Source organism: Oryzias latipes, chromosome 18 (genome assembly GCF_053564925.1).
Source record: "Oryzias latipes strain Hd-rR chromosome 18, Olatipes_Hd-rR_3.1".
Classification (NCBI taxonomy): Eukaryota; Metazoa; Chordata; class Actinopteri; order Beloniformes; family Adrianichthyidae; genus Oryzias; species Oryzias latipes.
In genome coordinates this window covers 22,115,372-22,141,134 of record NC_136254.1, presented here as the reverse complement: position 1 = coordinate 22,141,134, position 25,763 = coordinate 22,115,372, and the positions used below count along the sequence as shown (strand labels likewise).

At 38.4% G+C, this 25,763-nt stretch overlaps 1 protein-coding gene and 1 long non-coding RNA gene across 2 annotated transcripts; one reads left to right on the top strand and one right to left on the bottom strand.

Moving 5' to 3' along the window:
* Positions 1 to 5,039: 5,039 nt before the first annotated feature.
* On the bottom strand, positions 5,040 to 12,365 carry LOC111946314 (uncharacterized). The gene is made up of 5 exons (XR_002871987.2): positions 11,820 to 12,365; positions 7,292 to 7,377; positions 6,798 to 6,909; positions 6,426 to 6,689; positions 5,040 to 5,474 (listed from the first exon to the last, which is right to left on the bottom strand). It is a non-coding gene; the product is annotated as an uncharacterized LOC111946314 (long non-coding RNA).
* Positions 12,366 to 17,989: 5,624 nt separating this feature from the next.
* LOC110013674 (carbohydrate sulfotransferase 12-like) lies at positions 17,990 to 23,873 on the top strand. The gene is made up of 6 exons (XM_078936015.1): positions 17,990 to 18,073; positions 18,431 to 18,434; positions 21,397 to 21,551; positions 22,302 to 22,445; positions 22,524 to 22,831; positions 22,921 to 23,873. Exons 1-6 carry the CDS (start codon positions 17,990 to 17,992, stop codon positions 23,159 to 23,161), a joined length of 936 nt encoding a protein of 311 aa, XP_078792141.1. The 3' UTR covers positions 23,162 to 23,873.
* Positions 23,874 to 25,763: the final 1,890 nt, after the last annotated feature.

Sequence of the window (25,763 nt, the reverse complement as noted above, 5' to 3'; positions counted from 1 at the left end):
GTTCAGTTGTTATTTTCCTTTCCCAGTGAGTCCATATTTCCTTTTTTTCCTAAAAAAAGATAATCCATGATTAAAATGTCTATCCAAAAGCAGATTGATTTCAAAGTTATTTAGCAAAAGTCAGTAATAGAATTTGTGGTAAGATTTTCATTGCTTTTACTTTTGAGTACACAAACAAGAACTGACTGATGTGCATTTTAAAAATCTTTGAGTACTTCATGCAATCAAGGAGCCGGTGTTCTATAATTAAAGACCCACTCCGATGAAAATGGTGTTTTTGGTGTTTTTAGCATGTTCTTGTGGTATTTTCCTGATGATGGAGAACATATACATAAAGGAAATTCAACTTAAAATTGAATTACTGAGTTTTTCTTAAAACAAATTATTGTGGGTTAAGAGCAGACAAAAATATGTTTGAAAGAGATCATATTTGTAAAAAATTGCAATCGACAGGCCACAAGCTCTCTGCTCCATTGTGATGCATCCAATGATAGACAAATAGATCCAAATATATCTTAGTTTTTCTCATCTGAGCTGGAATTGACTCAGAATTGTACGTCTAGATACTTCTCAGTATTCTCTAATATTTCTCGCCATTTTCGGTTTACCTCTAATGTTAGGTTGGGGGTCTGAGGCTAGAGGGAGAGAGTGAAAACAGATATATCTCAGTAATGGAGATGGGAAGGGAGGGTGGGGTTGATCCACGCCAACAGTCCTTCCCACAAATCATAGTTACATTTCTAATGAACTGCTGCCGCTCTGCAGAAACTATGTCCTAGAAAACGACACTAGTTTTTTATTTTGGGCTAAAAACAAGATAATCATGATTAAAAGACCAGTGGGAATGCTTTTACAATAATTGAAAAGATTATCAGTAAGTTTTTAAATGTTTTTTGATGTTGTTTGAGAAGCTAAAAAAATAGATTTGCTGTTAAAATCCAATTTATGTGCAGCCTGTGATGATTTGAAAATCATCCTAAACTGCCTGCTGTTCAGGGAGAATCGCAGTTCCCACAAACACCACCAGAGGCAGGTTGCAGAACTCACCATGTTAAAAAGTCTAACTTTACATCCACAATAAAACTCTGTACCATCTGGTTTATGATTTTTTTTCCCCAACTTATTATGTTTTTTATAAAGAAAACTTTTTTGTTTTAAATTGATCAGCATGCATGGGCAGGTGTGGGCAATTCCCCAAACCATCTCAGTCTGGCCTCTCTGACTTTATCTGCTAAACATTAACACGTACAGTACTGTCCATCTGATGCACTTATTCTGGTCCCTCCCAAAGAGAACCTCAGCATCTTCATCTCTGCGCTACCTCCAGCTCTGCTTCCTGTCTTTTCCTCAGTGCCGCCGCCTCTAGGCCGAACAACACTGCTGGTCTCACCGCCATTTTCTACACCTTTTCTTTCATTTGAGCTGAAACTCTTCTATCACAACTGACACTTTTCTCCACCCATTCCAACCTGCCTGTACTCGCTTCTTAACTTCTTTTCCACACACTCCATTACTGTTCATCCCAGACACTTCAAATCCTCCACCTTCTTCATCTCTTCTCCCTGTAACCTCACTCTTCCACTGGGGTTCCTTCTCATTCACACACATGTACTCCGTCTTGCTGGGGCCTAACTGTCGTTCCTCTCCTTTTCGGGGAAACCTCCACCTCTCCAGCTATTCCTCCACCTGTTCCCTGCTCTTGCTACAAATCACAATGTCGTCTGCAAACATCATAGTTCATGGTGATTCATGTCTGACCTCATCTTTCAGCCTGTCCATCACCATTGAAAACAGGAACAGTAGCATTCTCATTGACTTTACTGTCTGCAATTCAAATATTAAAATGTTGTGCACAATTGTAGTTCTAAAATGTACCCCCATGGAGGTTGGAAGTTGTATCTTCATGAAGATAAAAAAAAATGTGTGAAATGACACTGAAGCACTTGTTCTGTCAATAGGGACATCACAGGAATTTGTGCTTACGGACAAAAGCATGTTATCAGGACTATGTGAAGACGATCTGATTAGCTCACTGATGTTATCAAGTCATTGTTTTTCTTTTGAAACTGAAACAGACTCGTGTTAGAACGCTACACAGAGTAATAAAGGTTTTGAACACACAAGCTGTAAGTTTGTATTTAATAGAGCCCTTTTTTGTTGAGGGTAATTTAAAAAAATGTTCATAACTTAAATTCCTTTCAAATTTTGTAACAGATGGAAGAGGAATGAACGGACTTGAAAGGAAAAAGCCAGTAAAGGGATGGTGGGGGCAGCAAAAATGGCATTTATACGGTGGCCGAGAGGTGCAAGACACGCAAATCCCAGTACAAATGAACAAATCACAAAACACAACAGCAAATACTGAAACACAACAGCAAATCACGAAACACAACAGCAAATCATGAAACACAACAGCAAATCACGAAACACAACAGCAAATCATGAAACACAACAGCAAATTACGAAACACAACAGCAAATCACGAAACACAACAGCAAATACTGAAACACAACAGCAAATCATGAAACACAACAGCAAATACTGGAACACAACAGCAAATCATGAAACACAACAGCAAATTACGAAACACAACAGCAAATCACGAAACACAACAGCAAATACTGAAACACAACAGCAAATCATGAAACACAACAGCAAATTACGAAACACAACAGCAAATCACGAAACACAACAGCAAATACTGAAACACAACAGCAAATCATGAAACACAACAGCAAATACTGAAACACAACAGCAAATCACGAAACACAACAGCAAATACTGAAACACAACAGCAAATCATGAAACACAACAGCAAATACTGAAACACAACAACAAATACTGAAACACAACATCAAATCATGAAACACAACAGCAAATCACGAAACACAACAGCAAATACTGAAACACAACAGCAAATCATGAAAATTACAGTCCTGAAACAAATACCGAATTACAAAAAAATAACCCTGTTACAAATGACCAAAACCAGAAACACAACAATGAAAGCAGAGACATGGCTTCTAACAGAAATGGACGTTATATAAAACTAATTGTGTATGATTTTTTAAATGTTATTAATTACTGTTTTCTTTATGTGGACATTTTAAATACATGAAACAGTCTTGAAGCATTCTTGCTAGAGTGGTCTTAACGGAGAGGGAATACCCTTAATACAGGAAAAGCAAAAACTTTACCTTGTTAAACATCGTTGTAATTTTTATTGTAGTAATACAATTGAAGAAATGCTTTTGGACTGTCTAATGTATTGAAAATGTCCACATAAAAAAAACAGTAATAAGGAAATGTAAAAAATAATACACAATTAGTTTTATATTACGTCACTTCCGGGATTCAGGACGTTCCGTTTGAGTTAGACGGCGTTTCTCCGCTTTCATTTGTTAGTTTTCACCCAAAATTGCTTTTGTGTTCCAGGATTCTGTCATTTGTTCCGTGGTTTGCTGTTGTGTTTCAGTTTTTGTTCATTTGTTCCGAGATTGTTATTAGTGCTTTGTGATTTATTAGTTTGGGATTTATTGTTGGTTGTGTCCTAAATATAAATGTGTCTTGCACCTCCCGGCCACCATATATTTAGGTTTATCATCATTGCAAACACAAGCAAATATTTGAGATCAGATGGGGCCTGACATCATTGGCTGGAAGCTTTAGGTGTTTGTTGTATTTCTTTCTTTTCAGATTGAATTATTCAGAGGTTAAGAATACGGTAGTTTAAAAAATGATCCAGCAAATTCTATTCTTTCAAATAATGCATCAAAACGTTGAATGCCCTGATTATGAATAATCAGCTTGTGATTTACATTATTTTTTTATCACACATGTGTGAGGGTGTGTGTACATGTATGGAGTTATTTCAGTCTCAATAATCAGAAATGCACACAACCGGTTTTACAAATACACACGCTCCGATTCACAAATGTCATTTTATGCAAACGTGAAAAATAAATTCGGAAATACACACCCTGTGTTTCACAAACACACACATTGTGTTTCACAAATGCACACTAAATGTTTTACAAATGCACAATAAGTGTTTCTCACAAATGTGCACACTGTTTTTCACAAAAACATTTTAGAAATTCACAATAAATATATCAGAAATGCACAGTAAGTGCTTCACAAACGTGATTTTTAGGTACACATGTGATGTGAACTCACAGATCATTCGAATTGCAGACTGTGCATTCAAAATCCCGTTCTTGTTTGTGAATCTCCCCGTGTGTGTGAGAGATTTTTCTACGGTGAATATTGAGACTCATCTGACGGAGCGGGTCGACTAATCTCACCATTGGCTAGTGAATCTGTCAATCAAACTCATCGGCAAAGCAGGCGGGTTCGCTCTTAGCCAATCGAATGGCCCCTTACACTTTCTCTATGCTTTCTGCAGGTGGCAAAAGCCGCGCCCATGTTTGATTCTGGACCAGTCGGTCGTTAGCGTGTTAGCTTTAGCATGGCTTGTCGGTTTATTTGCCTTCGGTTGTCAAAATTTACTGGCTTGCGCAACTTTTCAGTGGACCTGGGAGCAAGGCAACGGTGGTTGAATGCAGTTGACATAGAATCCATTGAACTCTGTACTGGTCATGAGATTTAAAATGAATGTTTCACTCGGGATTGTTTGTACGTTATCCTTCTCTTAGCTTTCATGCTAGCGTCATTTCAACACTCAGACACGGTTTTGATCATATGAAGGTGGAGGAGAAAAACCTGCAACTTCCACAGAAGGTTTTGTGGAGAAACTGGCATCACTTTGCTCCGTACCACGCAGTGGGACTACATTACCTCAAGTTCATCTCACTGTCAATCACAGATACCCAATACACCTCCCCTGCTCAGCCCAAAGTCACTTTGCTTGACCTTAATTTTATTTTTTTAATAACTCAAATGTCATTGATTTTATATTGTAACCATATACATATACACCTCTTGGCAAGGTCACCCTTGCAAAAAAGATCCTCATCTCTCTGGGTTTTATAGCTGGTTAAATACTACACAACAAAAGATGGTCATAGAACAACAAAGTGCAAACATTCACCCTTTATTGCAGAGTAAAATTCAGTGAAAACATGGACAGATTAAAACATCAAAATTTAAGCAAATGTGGGATCTCTACTGATTTGAATTTTATTTAAACTGGAACTAATTTTCATAACTTCCTTACATACAATGAAGTCCATTGAACAATACAGCAGTATTTATTTGAACTCTGTCTTGCTCCCCTCAGTCTCTCTTCTTCTGTATGTAATTATGTTGCCTAAATTAAGTTCTAAACAAACGGGACAGTAAAGATGTAATTCCACTCTCAAGCGGTCTGAATTAAACAATGGGTTGATGTCGTCTTGCAGTTCCAACATTTGTGGACCCAAAAGGGGACTGTCCCATACCGGGACATTAATCCCAGGATGAGGGTCAGCCATGGATCCACTCTCCTCCCATTCAATCTCTGGAACCAGCATACCCTGACAAAAAAAAAAAAAAAAGATACAGTTTATGAACAGCACTGTTTTTTTTAATGTTTTAGATTATGTAGGAACAGAGACCCACTAATAATGACTTGTATTGTTTCTAGCAGGCAGACCTCATATCTCCATAACTGTTTATAATTTGCAAATAAGTGACTCTTAACAAAGTAGTGAGATTAGTACAGCTGATGGCTCATAATGCCATGCATTGTGATGCATTTTGAACTTGCAGATGTGCTATTCTTCCTACTTGATTTAAAAAAACAAACAATTTAGGGAAATAGTTTGCACCACACAACAATAATACTTTTCATTCATTTTGTAGTCATTGTGATTTCATTATACTGTTCTTGATACTTTCCACTTTAGTCGAACTGCACACAAATCAGTTGTCCAGTACAGTGAGATTAAATAAAGCAGGGTTTTTCAACCAGTGTGTGTGCCGCGGCACACTAGTGTGCCGTGGGAGATGGTCAAGTGTGCCGTGGGGAATTGCCCTCATTAACTGATCTAAAAACATTTCCCATCTCCAGGAAATCAGCTCTTTGTTAATCCAAACAGGCACTGATAAAACACTGAGTAGTTAGGAATATAAAAGATCTTAAAATGACTTTTTCTTTGTGTTTATTTAATTCTATAAAATACATTTTGATAAGGTTGACGGTACCGCGATTTAGCTGCAGCTATAACTGTGTAAGGAAAAGTCGCGCCCCTTTAACTGTCTCCGCCAATCATTATTGAAGGCTTGATCACATGTCATCAGTCTGACCAATCAGAAGTGGTTAAAGTTTTCCCTTCCTTGTTCTTAATTCTGCTGATAAAGTCGCTCAGTTATAACAAAAATACCAGCTAAAGCTCGTCTTTAGCGGTGTAGCTTTCCACAGAGTCCAGTGTCAGACCGTGGAACAAGTGAACAAAGGTTGAAAAACACTGAAATAAAGCACTTACCCGGGGATCAGAAACAGGGTTCTGGGTCAAGCCCAACTGCCACAGCTGATTTGGTGTCATGCTTTGCTCCGTCCTGATTGGATGGCTGTCCCACGCGTCACTAAAGACATCCAAACTGGCCTGAATGCATGGTAGGAAAATATAGTGGCAGCAGAATACGTGATGTTACTGATATTGAGCAAGTCTTGGTCCTCAGGAGAGTGCAGGATGTTGTAATATAAACCAGTAACAGTCATGAAGACATCACACCAGAGGGGCTCAATCCTGTATTTGGAAAAAAGCAAAAAGAAATATTATATTGTCAGATTTATTTTTAATACATCATTCACTTTTATGTATATATTAAAGCGTCTAAAACTAGGTTCAACTCACCGTTGATTGTGTGTACACTTTTGCTGCAATGAAGCTGTTTGTGTCAGTTCTACGTACTGTGAGCATTAACTCGGCTATGCCCGCATGTTCTCCTCCGTGATCTCCTCTCACCCTGACAATAACATGAAAATCATGTCTCAAACACATAATTACAAATGCATCGCAAATACGGTACACATCAATTTAAAATGTAATGTTCTTATGTATGATGCCAATAAGTAGAATTTCTAGGTTAGACAAATTGCAGGAGTGGGTTACATAAATTGCAGGAGTGGGTTACATGTATCACTGGGGAAAAAATAAAGGTGAGAGAGACTGTTAAGGGGGGGGGGGGGGGGGGGGGGTAAAATGTTATTCATGAGGGGAAAGAGTTTTAGAGTTGCCTTTGTTTTCAGAGGAGTCTAAAAAAAGTTATTTTATTTTTGTACAAATAACCAAGTGCTTATACTGCCTGATATGTGAATAAAAGATTTCTTTATGAATAACATGAATACCTCAGAGGTAATCCATACACGTTCACAGCGTCACTGAAGAAGGCCAAGTCTGCATAGTTGTTGTCTGCCATCTTCAGGTACAAGATCTATGGAATACAAGTACAAATACTTTCAACTGACAGATATTTACAGGGGCAAAAATGCTAAATTCCCAATTGATAGGTAAAACAGTAATACAATAGGATGATAAAATATGAAATAGAAGGCAAGGCAAGGCAAGTTTATTTGTATAGCACAATTCGTACACAAAGTAATTCAAGGTGCTTCACAAAACAGAAAAATGCATTAAAATCACAATACATCATAGAAATAATCAACATAAAATTTACTTTAAAAGAAAAGGAAGAAAAAAAAAGATTTAAAAAGAAAGGAAGGAAAGAAAGGTGCAGATAGGACCTTATAGTCATATACACGGCTAAACAGAAATGTTTTAAGTCTAGATTTGAACATGAACACAGAAGAGGCCTGTCTTACGACTTCAGGGAGGCTGTTCCAGATTTTAGCTGCAGAATATTGAAACGCTGATTCCCCTTGTTTAGTTCTGACTCTGGGAATCAACAGGAGGCCGGTCCCTGAGGTCCTCAGAGTACGAGATGGTTCATATGGCACTAACATGTCAGAAATGTACTTTGGTGCTCGGCCATGGAGAGACTTGTACACAAGCAGAGCTGCTTTGAAGTCTATTCTTTGAAGTACAGGGAGCCAGTGCAGAGACCTGAGCACAGGACTAATGTGATCATACTTCCTGGTTCTGGTCAGGACTCGAGCAGCAGCATTCTGGATGTACTGAAGCTGTTTTACAGCTCGTTTGGAGAGGCCGGTGAGCAGGCCGTTACAGTAGTCTAACCTACTGGAGACAAATGCATGGATAAGTATCTCCAGGTCTCGCTTTGAGATTATGTTTTTGATTTTGGCAATGTTTTTCAGATGGTAAAATGCCGCTGATGTTACTGACTTGATATGGCTGTTAAAGTTCAGGTCAGAGTCCATGATTACCCCTAGATTTCTGACTTGATTTGAGGGTTTAAGAGACAGAGAATGAAGGTAGCTGCTGACAATTTCTCTTTGTTTCTGTGGGCCAAAAATAATAACTTCGGTCTTGTTTGAGTTTAGCTGGAGAAAGTTGTTCTGCATCCACGCACTGATCTGTTGGAGGCAGTGGCTGAGTGAATCCACCGGCCCATATTCACCTGTTGTCAGTGACACATAGATCTGAGTATCATCTGCATAGTTGTGATAAGATATGTTATTACTGCGTATTAACTGCCCTAGTGGCAGCATGTAGAGGTTGAACAGAAGGGGTCCCAGGATCGATCCCTGGGGCACACCACAAGTCAAGGCCATGTAGTCTGAGACACAACTCCCAATTTCAACAAAATATTTCCTGTCTTCTAGATAAGACTTGAGCCAACTTAGGGCAGATCCAGAGATGCCAACCCAGTCTTGGAGTCTGTGCAAAAGGATCCCATGATCAACAGTATCAAAGGCAGCGCTCAGGTCTAGCAGGATTAAGACAGAGACTTTGCCATCATCAGTGTTCAGGCGGATGTCGTTGGTTACCTTGATAAGAGCAGTTTCTGTGCTATGATGGGGTCTAAAACCTGACTGGAAAACATCAAACGAATTGTTTAATAAGAGAAAGTCAGTGAGCTGTTGGTAGACAACTTTTTCAAGGACTTTTCCTAAAAATGGCAGATTAGAGATAGGTCTGTAATTATTCAGTACAGTGGGATCAAGACCGCTCTTTTTCAGGAGGGGTTTAATGACTGCCGTTTTTAAGGCCTCTGGAAATATTCCAGATTGAAGAGACATGTTAACTATTTGAGTAATTGATGGCAACACGCTGTTCAAGACAGACTTTAGAAATCTAGTGGGTAACACATCAAGGCAGCATGTAGACGAGCTCAGACGGGTGATGGTCTCTTGGACAGTTTGGTCAGTGACAGGTATAAAGTGAGTCAGCTTAGAGTGAGTAGGTGGCCGTTCGATAGTTATATGTGTTGTGGAGTTGATGGCTTTTTTAATGCCCTGAACCTTGTCATTGAAAAATACAGCAAACTCATTACATTTAGGTGTACAAACCAGTTCTATTGGTAGCTGGGTTGGAGGGTTAGTTAATCTGTTAACTGTTGTGAACAGGATACGAGAGTTGCTGCTGCAACTTCCAATTATTTCAGAGAAGTACCTTTCCCTTGTTCTGCATAAGATCTGGTTATAAGCGTACAACTCCGCCTTATATATTCCATAATGAACCTGGAGTTTTGACTTGCGCCACTTTCGCTCGGCTCTGCGGCACTGTTGTTTCTGTGCCCTGACTAGATCATCATTCCTGCAGGGAGCTTTCTGTCTATGTTTTCTCAATTGAACTTTCATAGGGGCAATGGCATCCAGAACATTCAAGATGCTAGAAGTAACAGAATTCAGCATTTCAGTCCGACAACTCTTGCAGAAGAATATTTATTTCACAACATCTTTAGGTTAACATTCACAATTTGATTCACAACTTCGTTTTGGCATAAGGCTCCGTTCAATTCCTTGAGACACTTATTTTTTCCATACACTTTCGGGTAACAACCCCCGTAACGGAGCCCACAGGTGGAAGCCGGGGAGGAGGGAGGGGCAAAGAATGAGCGCTGAAGGTAAGAGAGAATGAACAATTGTACACCTGACTTAAATAGGACGCTAAGCAGGTGGGTTAATTAACTGACCCGCCCTAGGGGAGTAACCTGCAATTCTGCCGAGTGTCTGCCCGAAATGCGACGAGTCGCTATTTCATCAACATTGGCACCAGAGACGTTTTCAGGGTTTATCATTTCTACAAACTGTGCCCTAGTGCTCTCATTTATTTCTCTCCTTTGGACAACTGCAGGGCCAGGCGGTGGTTTGGGAGCAACAGACGGGTCAAAGAATACACAGAAATGATCAGAGAGGGCGACATCAACCACACTGACATTGTAAATAGTAACCCCCCTTGTGATGAGCAGGTCCAGAGTGTGCCCTCTGCTGTGGGTGGGGCAACTCACATGCTGAATTAGACCAAAGGTTTCAAGGACAGCATTGAGCTCTTTTGCATTTCTGTCATTGACATTATCAACATGAACATTAAAATCACCTGTAATGACTAGACCATCAAAGTCTGTGCACACAACTGAGAGCATTTCAGTGAAATCGTCAATGAAACTTTGGCTGTGCTGAGGAGGTTTGTACATGACTATGCAGAGTAAGGGAGGAGTTTGTTTTAACTCAATCTTAAAGGACACATACTCAAATGATGAAAACACACCAAATGATAGTCTGCGGGTTGCAATATTATCTCTAAACAGTGCAGAAACACCTCCACCCTTCTAAATACCTAGAATAGAAAGGTATTTAGGATGTCACGCTTCAGCAATTCCTAGAGAATAAATAAAAACACGACAAACATGGATTAGATCATTTAGCTGTCTGAGATTAAATTACATAATTTTCAAATATTAGAAAGGGGAATTTTTTAAAACACTCTTGCTATGATAACTTGAGCTTGTAGTAAAGAACAGCTTTAAAAAAATCAGAGACAAGACACTGATCACAGGAAGCCTGTGTGTAATACTTACAGTAACTTCTACTCTAATCACTGTTGACAGCTGATTTCTCCCATCCGCCCTTTCTGTGACTACTTATCGACTACAAAACAGCCTAAAAACATAATGTTTGGGATTCTTGTCATTACGTCATTGGAAGTAAAGATAAGGGGATTTTAGTGGCTGTCACTCTGACACAATCTCACAGGGCTGGTCATCACAATGAATACGGGTTCTAATGTTAGAAACTTAATGAGGCTTCTTTCATTCAACAGTGGATTCACGTCTCTGTTATATTCAAAAAATGCCGTTTTCATGAATGTCATATGAATTAACTTTGTTGCACATATCCACCCCGTCTTAAAGTCTGGGTTGTGAAAAGACTGTGTCTAACTTTAACCGGGATCGCGTTTACATAAAGGCAGCACACGGAACAGCTAACTAGCTAGCTAGTTAGCATAGCATCAATGCTTAAACAAATCCCCGTCTCCAAATCAATACTTTTTATTAAACTTTCTGTGCTGCTGTAAATCCGGCATGTTTTCCCCTTAGTTCCTTATGAATCATGTTAAGAACCTACAGATTGGCTGTATATCTAGCTTGAACCGACGCGCTAGCTTAAACTTCCCTCACACTCACAGGGCAGACAGACACAATTTGAGTCGAAAGCCAGCTAGTTTCGAGGCCCCTGGTTGGTTGTAGTTACTCGTGTTGTGTGAAGAGCTGGTATGCCAAGTATAAAACTTGACAAAACCATCATAAGTCCTCCCCCGCTTTCATAAAAAATATGACCGCACAGGCTAAGCTAAGCTAATTTGCGGTGGGGGTACTCTGCAAACGACTCGGCTGAAGTGTTCATAAAGCATTCACACATGTCACTTGGCAAAGGAGAACGCTTCAACTTAGTATTCAATAACATTACAGGACGTACAACGAGGGAATAATAATCAAATAAGTGCATTACTTACGGGCTGAGACTGATCCCGTTCAGAAGACCTCTCCGCCATGTTTGCCGCCCGCGTCCTCCCAACTGCTGTGCTGAACAGCTCCCTCCCTCGTCACTTGAGAGTGAGGAGAGTAAGGGGCCATTCGATTGGCTAAAAGCGAACCCGCCTGCTTTGCCGATGAGTTTGATTGACAGATTCACTAGCCAATGGTGAGATTAGTCGACCCGCTCCGTCAGATGAGTCTCAATATTCACCGTAGAAAAATCTCTCACACACACGGGGAGATTCACAAACAAGAACGGGATTTTGAATGCACAGTCTGCAATTCGAATGATCTGTGAGTTCACATCACATGTGTAACTAAAAATCACGTTTGTGAAGCACTTACTGTGCATTTCTGATACATTTATTGTGAATTTCTAAAATGTTTTTGTGAAAAACAGTGTGCACATTTGTGAGAAACACTTATTGTGCATTTGTAAAACATTTAGTGTGCATTTGTGAAACACAATGTGTGTGTTTGTGAAACACAGGGTGTGTATTTCCGAATTTATTTTTCACGTTTGCATAAACTGACATTTGTGAATCGGAGCGTGTGTATTTGTAAAACCGGTTGTGTGCATTTCTGATTATTGAGACTGAAATAACTCCACATACATGCATTCACTGTGATTTGTGTCGAAACGTCCAAGCTTTGTAATGCAGCCTTTCCACCAGATATTAAGAAATGCTTAAACAAAAAAAGGGTGAATATGTTCTTAATTTGCACACGTTTTATTTTGAAAGTTTGAAGCGGCTCCCTCCACTTGTCCTGCTCCCCATTAGAAACTTTTTTTTCTTCACAAACCCTCGGGGCCAAATTGTTGAAAAACTTTTTTTTCTGTAATTGGGCGAATATTTTCACTCGCAGGGGCAGATTTGTGCATGTGTTTTTAACCCTTGTGCTATCGTAGGCACTTAAACATTGGGAGTTGGGTCATCTAGACCCACTAGACAGTGCTCTGAACCTTTTTTCTTCAATGATTGGTGATCTTCACTGGTGTCCATGGATTACATGAAATCTTTCCACCTTTATCCACCTTTGTCATGGTAGGGAGAACATGTCAATGTAAGGGTGGGGTCATCTAAGATAGCCCAAGGGTTATGACATGCATGTGTGTGTGTGCAGCACTCTACTGCATTTATGGATATTTTCCCACATGTGAGTATGTTTTTGTTTTGTTGCATGCAAGTTTTTACAACTGGTTTGTGAGTGAGATAAAGGAACACGTGTGTGACACTAAAAATGACATGGTGAGGGTCACTCTTGGATAAGAAATGTCATTGGATTAAGGATTCTGACCATGTTTCTAGACTGAATTTGTTGAAAAATACATTCAGTTTATTGGCTCTGAAGAATCTTTTATGCTCACATGAACTCACATCTCTAACATAGTTCTGCAGAAATTCACGCTCCAGTTTTTGAGTGCACACTGTTTTTTTTTATCAAAAGAATGAGTTGTTTCCTTAATTTGACCAAACTCTCTTCCAGAAAGCTCTTTAAATTACTTATAAAGTAATAAAATCAGAAACAGAAATACTGCTGACTTTTCTTTTAGATGTATTAATCCTGGAGAACATATAAGGTCAAATTTGGCTGCTGCTTAATTTATCTATTATAATTATTTTCATTTGATCTTTTTTATTTGTAACTTTTTTATAAGCTGCTGTTAATTGCTGCTATGCCCAAAATAAATAAACACGATCAAATAGCCAAATTAACTTTAAGAGCTCAAAAGGCAATAGTTTTTGGGCTCTCCAGGGTTAAGGTTCTGAAACAAATGCCAGAAACTAGTAATGAAAATCCTGATCACCTGTAAAAGGTGAACTTTGACATAAATATGCCGACTTACAACAAATATGATTCTCAGTAAAGCCTTGTAAAGCTCTTTAAATCTTCAAAGGTTGCATGAGCAAAGAAGCAAAACTAAAATCTTGCAGAAGCTGCAACAAAAGACATAAAATCCAAAGCTGAACTGTAACCACAAAACTTGTTAAATTGCAATAAATAAATAAGAACAACAATTTCCTTTTTAAATGGTACCAAATAGTGAAAAGGTTTTCAAAAATTACAAAAGTGGAAATATCACATTCAAAGCGACATTTAGAAAACAGCTCATACAGTTTCAAATTTGATCAAATATAAACAAAGATCCAAAATTCCTCATTTGATTAGGAATTTGTTGAACTGCTAAAACATCTGTGTGTATGTTATAGTCAGCAGACATACTTTTTTAATTCTGCCAGCCTGACATAGGACTGGTCTAATAGTCTTTAAGGCGCTTAACGAACTGCACTCTGGGAAATTTGCTTCAAATTTTCCCATGATTTATACAGCACAGAGTCATTCCTCGTTGACATTCATTTTACGCATAAGTTCAAGGCATAAAGTTTTTAATCGATTCGCATAAGTCTTTCAGTCACAGTCCTTGTATCCCTTCTCTTAAATCCTTCCTACTCGTGAAATTGTCCTACCAACACTCATTGTGCATGCACAGACTGACAGGACATCATTTTGGAGTTATCCAGCCGAACCATATCTGTTTTGAACCAGATTGTAGCTCGGACGAGGAAAACAAAGATGAACAGGATCTAGCCGTCTACAGGTGGATGTATCAGAACAGAGAACATTCTACATAACAAATATTAGCTTTTTCAAACTGGATTTTTTTTCATCTGCTCCTGAACTGTTTGGATGATGAAAAACTAAGAAACGTAAATTTAAGCATAATTTTCTTTAAATATTTGCTCCATCGTGAGGAAAATGCCACAATGACATGTTAGTGACATGTTAACACGAAAAACATGATTTTCATTCGAGTGGGTCCTTAAAGGTTGAACTTTTTTTTTCTAGCTGAAAGTACATTGAAGTTAAAGTTTAAAAAACAAATGAAACAAAGTCCCCTTCACCTGAATTCATAACGAGCCAATAATCATAAACTGAATTACAAACAGAATCTTATCAATCTGAATGCTTTAAAGCTTTCACACATTGTGTGTCTGTATTTTGTCCTCACATCACCTTTACTCTGTGAAACATTTTACAACTAATGCTTGAACTCTGCTTTTCTAGCCTTGTGCTTGTAGTCCAGCGCTTACTTTTCTGCACTTTGGTTCACTCTAAGCGGACCAGGCTTCGCATGTTTTGTCTGGGAACTTTCCCATTTTCTTAAAAGCAGATTGTCAACAAAACCAACATGGGAATCACACCTGCCAGTGAGAACATGTGTACCTTGCATGTCCAAACCTGGGTGTTTTCAAACCACCCCCATCTGACCACACCTGCAGAAAAAATGCTTTCAATTTCGTCTGTGATTCTTGTTTGAGACGAGTGAGATATTGAAGTTGGATGTGTTGTGATTAACAAGACAGGTTTCTATGGAAACCGTTCACTTTGGTCTTTCTGAATCTGATGGAAGCTTTCTACTCGCTGGCTAGTCCTCTCTTGTTAAAGTTGTTATCATGTCAGTTAGACTTTTATATAAAAATAAAAAACTTTCAAATTATTTCTACTTTCCAAGCGTCACATGTCCCCAACTAGAAATGTGGCTACATTTGAATAGTGCGTGCTACTACAAAACATGCAGTTACAGAATGTCATAATTAAACTGACAATAATAAGACAGTGTTCGAAAAACAACCCTTAATAGCCACACCTGCAGGCAGAACGCTGTTCTGCTGCACACAACAAGGGTGTGGTTTGCATGAAACGGGTTAATGCGTCACTAAAAAAAGTCACACGCCATTTGTCTGCCCGTCATGTGTCTTTCTGTTCAATTAGTTTTACATAAATGTAAAATAAGTTAAACTGAACTCAAGGTTGTATGTTCGTTGCTACAGTTGTCTTTCTGTTTGGTTTAACAAACTATAATCATTTGTATCTTTAACAGGAAACATGTAGGAAAACTGATGTTGGCAGGGGCAACCATCTGCTTCAACTGGTTTGATTGGATAAGAAAAAGGAAAAGACAAACACAATCAAAATCTTTATAGCATCTCCCACACGAAGAAAGAAGAACGAGGTTGTTTTTTGCATGACTTAAAAGAAGGACAATGCGGACAAGGAAGTGAAAAAAAAGTGCAATGTCATGGTGACAGTTGAGACCAGAGCTGTCCAACCCTGGCCTTCTGTCTGCAGCCTTTTTTAAAAATAAAATCAAATTACAACCAACAAAGAAAGCAAAAGGGATAAAGAAAAAGTACCTTAGAAGTTCATAGCAGACACAACTCAACAGCGGCAATTGGCCAATTTTTATTATCTTTTTCAAATTATGTACATTTTGTATAAAACAACTGATCCTGCTGGTTTTAAGCTTGTTTTAACTCTGTAAGGACGTATCTCCCAGTCTTATCACAAGACCAAACTACCAAATTATGGCCACAGACACAAAAATCGACTCTATCCAAACTCCATAAAAGGAGAGAAGCCTAAATGGAACATGCTGCTAAAACGATATCCCTGCAACAAAAAGACAATAAATCAAAAACAGCTCGACAATATTTAAACATTGTAGGGAGAAAAAGTCCATCTCTGAAGCCAGTCGTATGAAGGGATGACCTGTATAGCTGCATGTTTCTGGGTTGGGCCTATGAAGGGTCGCAGCCACATCTTAAGAGGGGGAGTGCAGGTGTGTCTCCATTGAGGCTCATACGGCCGCCTTTAGGGATGTCATGAAAATGGAGCATACCATTGTTGTGTGTGTGGTAAGTGTATTAGGATGTATCTGTAAGGACAATTTGAGGATGATAGTGTCGCATGGTGCCCTTACGGCACACTCGTTAGTAAGGTACATGTCCATCCTAAATAATCACGCAAATGCTGCACACACGGGTTGTGCAGGTACAACCCATACACCAACAAGTACACCAACGGACCCCTTATGCAGTGCACAGAGTTAACAGGGTTAAAAAATGAAACATCAGTACCTGCAAACATCCTGTATTCAACCATTAAGGGCAGTTGTGACTAAGATAATGTTCTTTTTTACGCGTCTGCCTTATAAAAACTGACTTGATGGAGATTTCCTAATGGAGAGGTCTTTATGTTCATAGATAACTGATCTATCTATTCACACTCTCTTCCATTAGCTCACAGCCCCTCACACCTCTAACCTAACATTAGCGGTGCAACAAAAATGGTGAGCAATACTGGAGCCGTCCAGCTTTACAGTTTTGGGCCAGATTTCAGTTAAGACGAGGAAAACAAAGACGTTCATGGATCTATTTGTCTAAAAGTGCCACAAGGACATGTTAACCCTTGTGCTATCCTAGGCACTTTAACATTGGGAGTTGGGTCATCTAGACCCCACAAGACAGTGCTCTGAACCTTTTTTCTTCAATGATTTTTGACACTCACTGGTGTCTATGGATTACATGAAATCCTCTTCACCTTTATCACCTTTGTCATGGTAGGGAGAACACGTCAATGATCATCTTGAGCCCATAGGAAAGCACAAGGGTTATAAACACCCAAAACACAATTTTCATTGGAATGGACCTTTAAGGTAGTATAAATGTGAGTTAATTTAATAAAAATAAAGGAAACTACGATTAAAAAAAAAAGTTTTAGATTCTAGCTCAAATGTCAGAGAGTGATACGGAAACAAAGACAGAAAACTTTATTCTGATGGGATTTAGGCTGTGATGGAATTTAATGTGAAAACAAAAGTAAGGCAGAGGGAAAACAAATTTGCTGTCAGAAAGAGATTGCATTTGCATTGTATAATTTATCATAATATAGGAATTTAAAAGGGAACACCATTCCTGTTTTTCTGTTGTCTTTACCAATGCAGGTGTTTTTCTGTCTGCACAGTTTTCTGAATATTGCTACAGCTACTTAAATCGCTTTGTGACGGGGTTTTTCTGAGCAGCGAAAAAATAAATCACTCTGAAATAAGATGACCAAGCCAGCAGTCTCCAAATCTCAAAAATGGGATTTTATTGATCCCCAAAAATATAATCACACAATAAGTTCAGCTGATTTTGGGAGACTTCCTGAAGAGGTGGACGCTATGTTATCTTCAGGGGTGATTGAACCATCTAACTCAGAGTGGTGCAGCCCAGTGGTAATAGTTACAAAGACAGATGGCTCATTGAGGATCTGTATTGACTTTCGCAAACTCAATTCTGTTTCAGAGTTTGACGCTTCCCCTATGCCGAGGATTGATGACTTGTTGGAGAAGATCGGGTCTGCTGCATACATTACGACACTGGACATGTGCAAGGGATACTGGCAGGTACCATTAGCAGCATCCAGTAGACCTTACACTGCTTTTCGAACACCCTCAGGTCTCTATCAGTTCACTGTGATGCCTTTTGGATTGCATGGAGCACCTGCAACATACCAAAGACTCATGAATAAGGTACTCCAGGGGTGTGAAGAGTTTAGTGCATCATACTTGGATGATGTTGTGATCTTCAGTAGTAGCTGGGAGGAACATCTCCAACACCTGAAGAGGGTACTGGGGAAACTCAAAGACGCAGGGCTGTCCCTCAACATCTGGGATGGGGATGATGTGACGAAGTAGCGTCACAGGTTGCAGGACGGCGCCTGAACATGGGCCTAAATTGTTTTTTTTTGTTTTTTCTCCCAGCCCGGTAACAGTTTATAGTTTTGTGGGACACAAATCATTCACATTTCATGTTGTGTTTCATTTTAAGGGTGCACACTTGGTTTTAAACAGAATCTCACTCACCATCTAAGTTTTCCTCCACCAACAATCAAACCAGAGCAATGGACACATCAGCATTTATGTCCACAGGAAACAGGAAGTGACGTCACATGTCAGAATTGTTTTTTCTTTGCTTTGTTCCCGTTTCTGTCTAATTGATTTTGTTTCAAACCTATTTCTGTATTTCAATTGTTTCTTTTCTGTTAAATATCTGTGAGTTTGGAGTTATGTTGATAATTCTTCCAGTAATTAGTTTTAGGGAATTGTTTGGATAATTGGCCTGTGGGAGGGGCTAAGCCTTTAAAAGGAGTGAACTCCACTTAAGGGGAGCAGTCTTGGTTGCAGTGGTGGCATCAGCCCCCCCCCCGAAATCAGCTGAACTTATTGTGTGATTATTTTTGGGGGGATCAATAAAATCCCATTTTTGAGATTTGGAGACTGCTGGCTTGGTCATCTTATTTCAGAGTGGTTTATTTTTTCGCTGCTGAGAAGAACCCCGTCACACGCTTAAAGGTAATAAACACATATTAATTACCGGTATGCTTCCACAATATTGGTTATGAGGTGGTTTTAAAAACAGAAAACAAGGTTAGACTGAAAGCCACAACTTTGTAGCCGCTGCAACAACTACATTATATTTGAACTTAGAAAACAGTTACGATCTTTAGATAGATAGATAGATAATTGAGGATAAATAAAGTATGATCAAACTATCATACTTCAATCATCCCCAACAGGAGAAATTCAGTTGTCCGCTACCTGTTCCCTATGGATCAGGGTTTAAACTTTACACATTTTCAAAAGTTGTAAATTTAGGTAGAAAGATAAGACTCTACTTGTTTGTTTATTCATTTTATTAAAGACCCACTCTGATTAAAATTGTATTTTGTGGGGTTTTTTAACATGTTTTTGATGGAGGACATATATACACACAAACATGTTGTTTTTTTTTTTGCTTTGATGCTAAACTAGGTGGAGTCCTGGATTAAATGGTTTATTGTGAATTAGTGCAATGTGCCAGTTGAGACACCAGTGCCAGTAATGACATTGGATATGATTACTGTCGGAGCTTTTATGAGAGTCTCTTTTCTATGTTGAAAGCATGTAGCTTAATCCCAGCAGTCTTAGCAGTCAGATTGTCTACACTCCCTATTTTCAACACTTGACAGCCCGGCATGTTTGGATACAAGTGTAGAATCTATGTTCTCAATGGATCAAGGTTTAAACTTTCCACATTTTTTAAAGTTGTTAATTGAGTTTGAAAGATAAAGCTCTACTTGGGTTCATTTTATTAAAGACCCACTCTGATGAAAGTTGTGTTTTTAACATGTTCTAGTGGCATTTTTTTCTAATATGATTTTTTTCAAACACAGAACAAAAAATAAAGACAAGAGTTAAAAATAGACAAATAAAATAAGGAATAGTGTATCAAACAGCAACACTATCTTCTAAACATCCACTGAGGGCCAAAACTGTCCTTTCAGTCAGAAATCTCTCAATTCTTGTAATTCTGGTTGTATCATATTCCATTGCTAAGAGGTACGTATGCCTGATAATGAATTTAGATTTACCTTTCACACAATTTTTTTGTTCACCCTTACACCAGTTTGCGTAACTACTCCGCGTCTCTCCATTAAGCCTTATGCATGTCATTTTCGACAGGCAGGGTAGATTCAAATGAAGTCAGACAGATAAACATTATGTCGAGTTGCCACAGAAACGGACACACCCTTCTCACCTGAAAAGAGGAGACAAGGGTTTTATTTTGCCATCTGTGTTTCTGCACTAGCCAATACGGAAGCGGCTAATATTTTCAAGATCTGTTTGTGAAGATAAGCTTTTGGTTTGTTGATCCTGTTTGTACACAACAGCCTGGTTTCCATTACAGGATCATTATTATCTGACTGCATGCAGAAATGAAGGCGTGATGGTAACATAAGGGCAGTGTGATTATTATTACAGCTCTTATCCATTACTATGCCACATCTAGTTATTATAGCTGGCTTATAGCTTATAACTTTAGACTCTTAAAGCACAGACTTTGAAATTTACTTTTTTCTCAACACAAACAAACTTATAATTATTTTTATTTATTTGAATTTTCTTCACATCTTATCAGTTTTGGTAAGTAATGTCTTTTTTTGATGCAGTTATATGATGCACAGGTCCCACTGCATTTTTAATAGAGAAATTTAAATCTAACTGGCTTTTATTTTTAGTGTAATCATGTATTTATCTATTTTTCTGGGGGAAATTAGAGGTGGCTGTGTCGTAAACCATGGGATCAAAAAACAGACTCATGGCTGTCATTTTCCTTTTGGGATTCATGGTTTTTATCACTTTGACAACTCATGGCTTGGATTTTTACCAGCAAAAAACAGGTTTGTATTTTTTCCTTTATGTGAAACTTTAGTGTTTAAATAAAATAACAGCAGTGTGTAACCGGATGTCCTTGACTGCATGACAAATAAAATAATGTAATTATTGCGCTGTTTTATTCCCTTATCCTGACTAGATTGCTTCTGTTTGCAAGTCAGATCTCCATAGTTTCACTAAAGCTTAATTTAGCATGGATAGATGACATATTTTGAAGAATTTATTTTTCATAACCATATTTTTTTCTATTTTTGCAGCACCAATATCTATGAAAAGACAAAGTCCAAGTAAGGAACTTTTAAGAAAACGCAGTGATGGTATGAAAAAGTTTTGATTGCTCTACAGTTTTATTAATTGAACTTAACTAAAGCAAACCAAATATCGCAAATATTCATAATTTCACTTCATAGTTAAACTTTGGCAGCTATTGCTACTTTAGTGAAAAGGAAATGTTACTTTTGCTGAGTTTTAACACCCAAATTTTGTAAAAATATTTATTTCTGTATTTGCAGCACTGAAGTCTACAAAACAGCAAAGACTAAGACAGGCTCTTCTGAGAAGAAACTGTGCTGTTGGGAACCAAAGTTTGGACAACTTGAATGATTCTGACTTGAAGAACTTTATTGTGGATGACAAACACGGCATCATCTACTGTTACATTCCTAAGGTGACGTATCATCTGTGCTTACATTCATAAAGCTGTATCAAAGTGTGGCAAACATTTTCCCTTCTCTTACACTGCAAAAACATAATATTAAGAAAGTAAAAAAATGGCTTGTTTAAAGAAAATAGTCTTATTTTCTGTCTTGCAAGAAAATCAAGAAACATTATCTTCGTTTGGGAAAATAATGCTGTTTTTCCTACCCCATTGGCAGATTTTCCTCTGCTTATTTAAAGTAAATCTGCCAAGGGGGCGAGAATTTTTTTTGGGTCCTATTCTCTGCAGCTATGAACAAACCAAGGCATGCAATGTTTTTCTGAGAACGCGCTGGACCTGGTTTAACTTTCAACGCCCTTTCAATGGCTGGTGTTTTGTATGCATAGGCCAAAAATCAACTTTAAAACTTGCATAGCGATGCGTGAATGTGAGAACTTGGAATGCAGAAGCCCGACCCACAACTTTACACAGACTTTTCATTGCAAGTGGTCGCTTGAACGTTTAGAGGCTGGTGTGGACTTATCACAAGCGCAACCTATTTTCCTTTTAGACTAAACTATAAAGTAGTCTAGCAATGTGTTGAAGAACACGCAACTGCTTTTTTCATTTAATGCAAACATTATGCTATGTGCAGAAAGTCAAAGATTAAACAAAACTCCTAAACATTTCTACGAGAATACAGTTTTTATTTACTAGCTGTGAAAGGTAAAATTGTGACTACAAGAGATTTATTTTTCATTTCTTTTATATTTTCTGCAGGTGGCATGTACCAACTGGAAGAGGATCTTGATTGCTTTAAACTACAGTGAACCATATCCTGACCCTATGTCCTTCAAGCATAACCAGGTTCACCAGTTTGAAAGATTCCAGCACCTAAATGACTTTCCAAAGGCAGAGAGAGATGTAAGTTTGATCATCAACGTTAGGATCGTCCTGAAAATGATCAAATAGAGGTTTGATGTATATTTATTTGTAACGCAGGCAAAACTAAAGCACTACACCAAGTTCCTGTTTGTCCGTGATCCATTTGTGCGCCTCATCTCCGCCTACAGGGACAAGATGCTGAATTATGACCAGTATTTCTATGAAGGCTATGTGAGACTTATCTTGCTACTTTATAAAAAACAGACTACTGTGACTTATAATCATGAGGTAGCCAGGAAAGAGGGTCTCCAGCCTTCATTCTATAACTTCATTCAGTACATACTGGACCCACGAACAGAAAAAAAAGAACCATTTGAGCCCCACTGGAGGCAGATGCATCGTCTGTGTCACCCCTGCCTCATTGAGTAAGGACATATCTACCAAAATTAACAGCTAAAACGTACAACTCTGTATCAAATTGAGGAAAACTGCCAATGTTTTTTCTTCTTCTCAGATATGACCTTGTTGGCCATCAAGAAAGTCTTCAAGAAGATGCTCAGGAGCTGCTGAAGATATTAAAGCTAGAAAACGCCATTAAGTTTCCATCTTCCTATGAAAACATGACCTCTGTTGATTCTGTTATGGACTGGTTTCAAAGTGTACCACTGGAAGACAGGAGGAAGCTGTACAGACTATACGAAAAGGATTTCAAACTTTTTGGCTACAGAAGGCCAACCGAACTCCTGGATGACTGAGCTGATGTAAGCACATTCATCTTCGTAAAACCTATTTAAACGCCCCTGCTCTACCTTTCTACAGTGAAAAACCCCCCAGAAGTACAGAGTTAGTGCACAGCTAGTACACTAAACAGATTTCCTCTGATCCCATGCCTAATGTGTACAGTACAGCTGGGGGGATTAGCTTTTTCTGCCTCCAACCAGAAGTTTACATGTCAGTGTAGTGATTACCCAAATGTTTAGTCGTCCGCATGCACAAGCAGAATACCACATCATTCAGCTACCCGCTCATTTTAGCTCCTGTTGTGTCAGAACATCTATTAGTGGCTTAACGTTGACTTGAATAGAAATCTGGCTTGCAATACTTCAAACATGTTGTAATGTCCACCTTATACCAACTTGCACCAAAGAAAAGAACACCAGATTTTGTTGAGCCTCCAGATAAGATGAAACTACATTGATTGCCCATCACATGGCGTATTCAGTGTTTGCTATTCAGTGAAGTCACACAAAAATTTTCCATTAGTTGATGAGTAACAGGAAAGGTCAAACGTGTTAGACTGTGCATGCTGTATCCACACATACTGGAACTTATGAAGGAAAAGTTTTAAAGGAATGAGTGTAAAAAGTGTACTCTAACTTTGAACTGGAACTCATACACGAGGTCCACAGTGACAACTGCAGCTTATTTCTATGTAACTAATTTATTAAATTTCAAGTTTATTTTGAATTTTGTTTACCTTTCAGGGCTCGCCACAGCGAATCAGGTTTCACTGATTCTCACAGGTTGTTGGGCAGAGAGTTTTTACACCTGATTCGCGTCCTGGCACAACTCCCTGTGAGGACCAGCACGGGGGGACTCATAATTGGGCCCCAATGTGGCTACAAAGTTAGGCAATAGCACGAAAGGCCATGAAGGCCCAAGCTGGATGAAGCTCATTGCGCCCCCTGGTTTCCCATGTGCCAGTCCTACACGCAACCAACTAAGCTATCCTACTATCCAGCTATTTGAAGTATGAAATATACATTTTTACTTGAATTTTATATATATATATATATATATATATATATATATATATATATATATATATATATATATATATATATATATATATATATATATGTATATATATATATATATATATATATATATATATATATATATATATATATATATATATATATGTATATGTATATGTTTGACATTTCTCAAATTTGTCTGGTTTTTCTGTAACTAAATTTTGTTTGTCTGCTTTTGTCTGTCAAAATTATTTTAGACTTACTCGATTGAAATTGTCCAGTTTTGGTGAGTCTGTGTGAATTGTAGCCAAAGTTTCCTGTTCTTAGCTGACAGGAGTGACTCCCTGTGAGCTCTTCTGCTGCTGTAGCTCATCTGCCTCAAGGTTGGATGTGTTGTGTGTCTAGATATGCTCTTCTGCAGACCTCGGTTGCAACCAGTGGTTACTTGAGTTTCTGTTGTCTTTCTATCAGCTGGAACCAGTCTGGCCGTTTTCTTCTGACATCAACAAGAAATTTCCGCCCACAGAACTAGACATTTTCTCTTTTTTGCAAAGATTGCGTAGAAACAAGTGGATGTGAGAGTTTTGAACCCGAAAGCCCTAAACATGTTTTTACATGACTTTAAGAAACATTCACACCGGGCACGTGTTGCACATTCAAGAACACACTACAGCACGTGTAAAACTCAAGGCCCGCGGGCCAAATGTGGCCCGCCATGTCATTTTATGTGGCCCGCGAGAGCATAAAAGTTTTTATTTTCTTAAAATAAAAAATAAAAAATGGTGTGTATTTATCATATCTAAGGGGAATCTGACTTGAAATATTGGATTGGGCAACTATACATTAGGACTTAAACACTGTCAATATAACCTAACCTGACAGAATCAAATTTAAAAGGATTGATGCTAGAGTAACAAGCATATATATGTTTTTTATGCAACTGCAATTGTCACTTTAAAAAGTTATAATAAATAAAGAAACGAGTTATTTAACATTAAGGAGTAGTAACGTTTATTTTAGTTGAATGTGTAAGTTATATCTGGCCCTTTGAGGACAGCCACTATGTTGATGTGGCCCTCAGTGAAAATGAGTTTGACACCCCTGCACTACAGTATTAGGAACCAAAGACAAATACGGAGAACCACCCCCCATCCCCACCGCCGAGCAATTATCCGTCACCGATCGTTACTCATCAAAAACTCTTCCGAAATATTTCTGATGCTTTTTAAAACATTTATTAAAGAACGTTGGAATATAACATAGAACATAAAGTGATTTTTCTTTATTCAGAGTAAAAGACTGTACCGTACTTTCTAACGCACATTAGGAGTGTCACTTTGTCTCTCTGTACCTTAAAACCAGGAGCCCATGCTTCCTCCTTCATCAGTTAAGTGTCAAAGTGAATCTGATTTCAGAAGAGGCCGGTTTCATCCATATTAAACACCTGCTCAAGATGATAATTATTCTCTTATTATTATCTTTCTCAGCATTTCTCGATTCAGGAATAGCTGGCAGCTGGCAGGCTTTTTCTTTCACTGCTCTATTACGATACATAAGAAGAGTTGGTGTCATAGAATTCAGGCCCAGCACAAACTGCAAT

Bases quoted from the DNA above. Each gene is read 5' to 3' on its own strand.
- LOC110013674 (XM_078936015.1), top strand. From the start codon at position 17,990: ATGCCGAGGATTGATGACTTGTTGGAGAAGATCGGGTCTGCTGCATAC. The intron at 22,446-22,523 runs GTAAGTTTGATC...TTTGTAACGCAG, and splicing joins TTCCAAAGGCAGAGAGAGAT to GCAAAACTAAAGCACTACAC. The intron at 22,832-22,920 runs GTAAGGACATAT...TCTTCTTCTCAG, and splicing joins TGTCACCCCTGCCTCATTGA to ATATGACCTTGTTGGCCATC.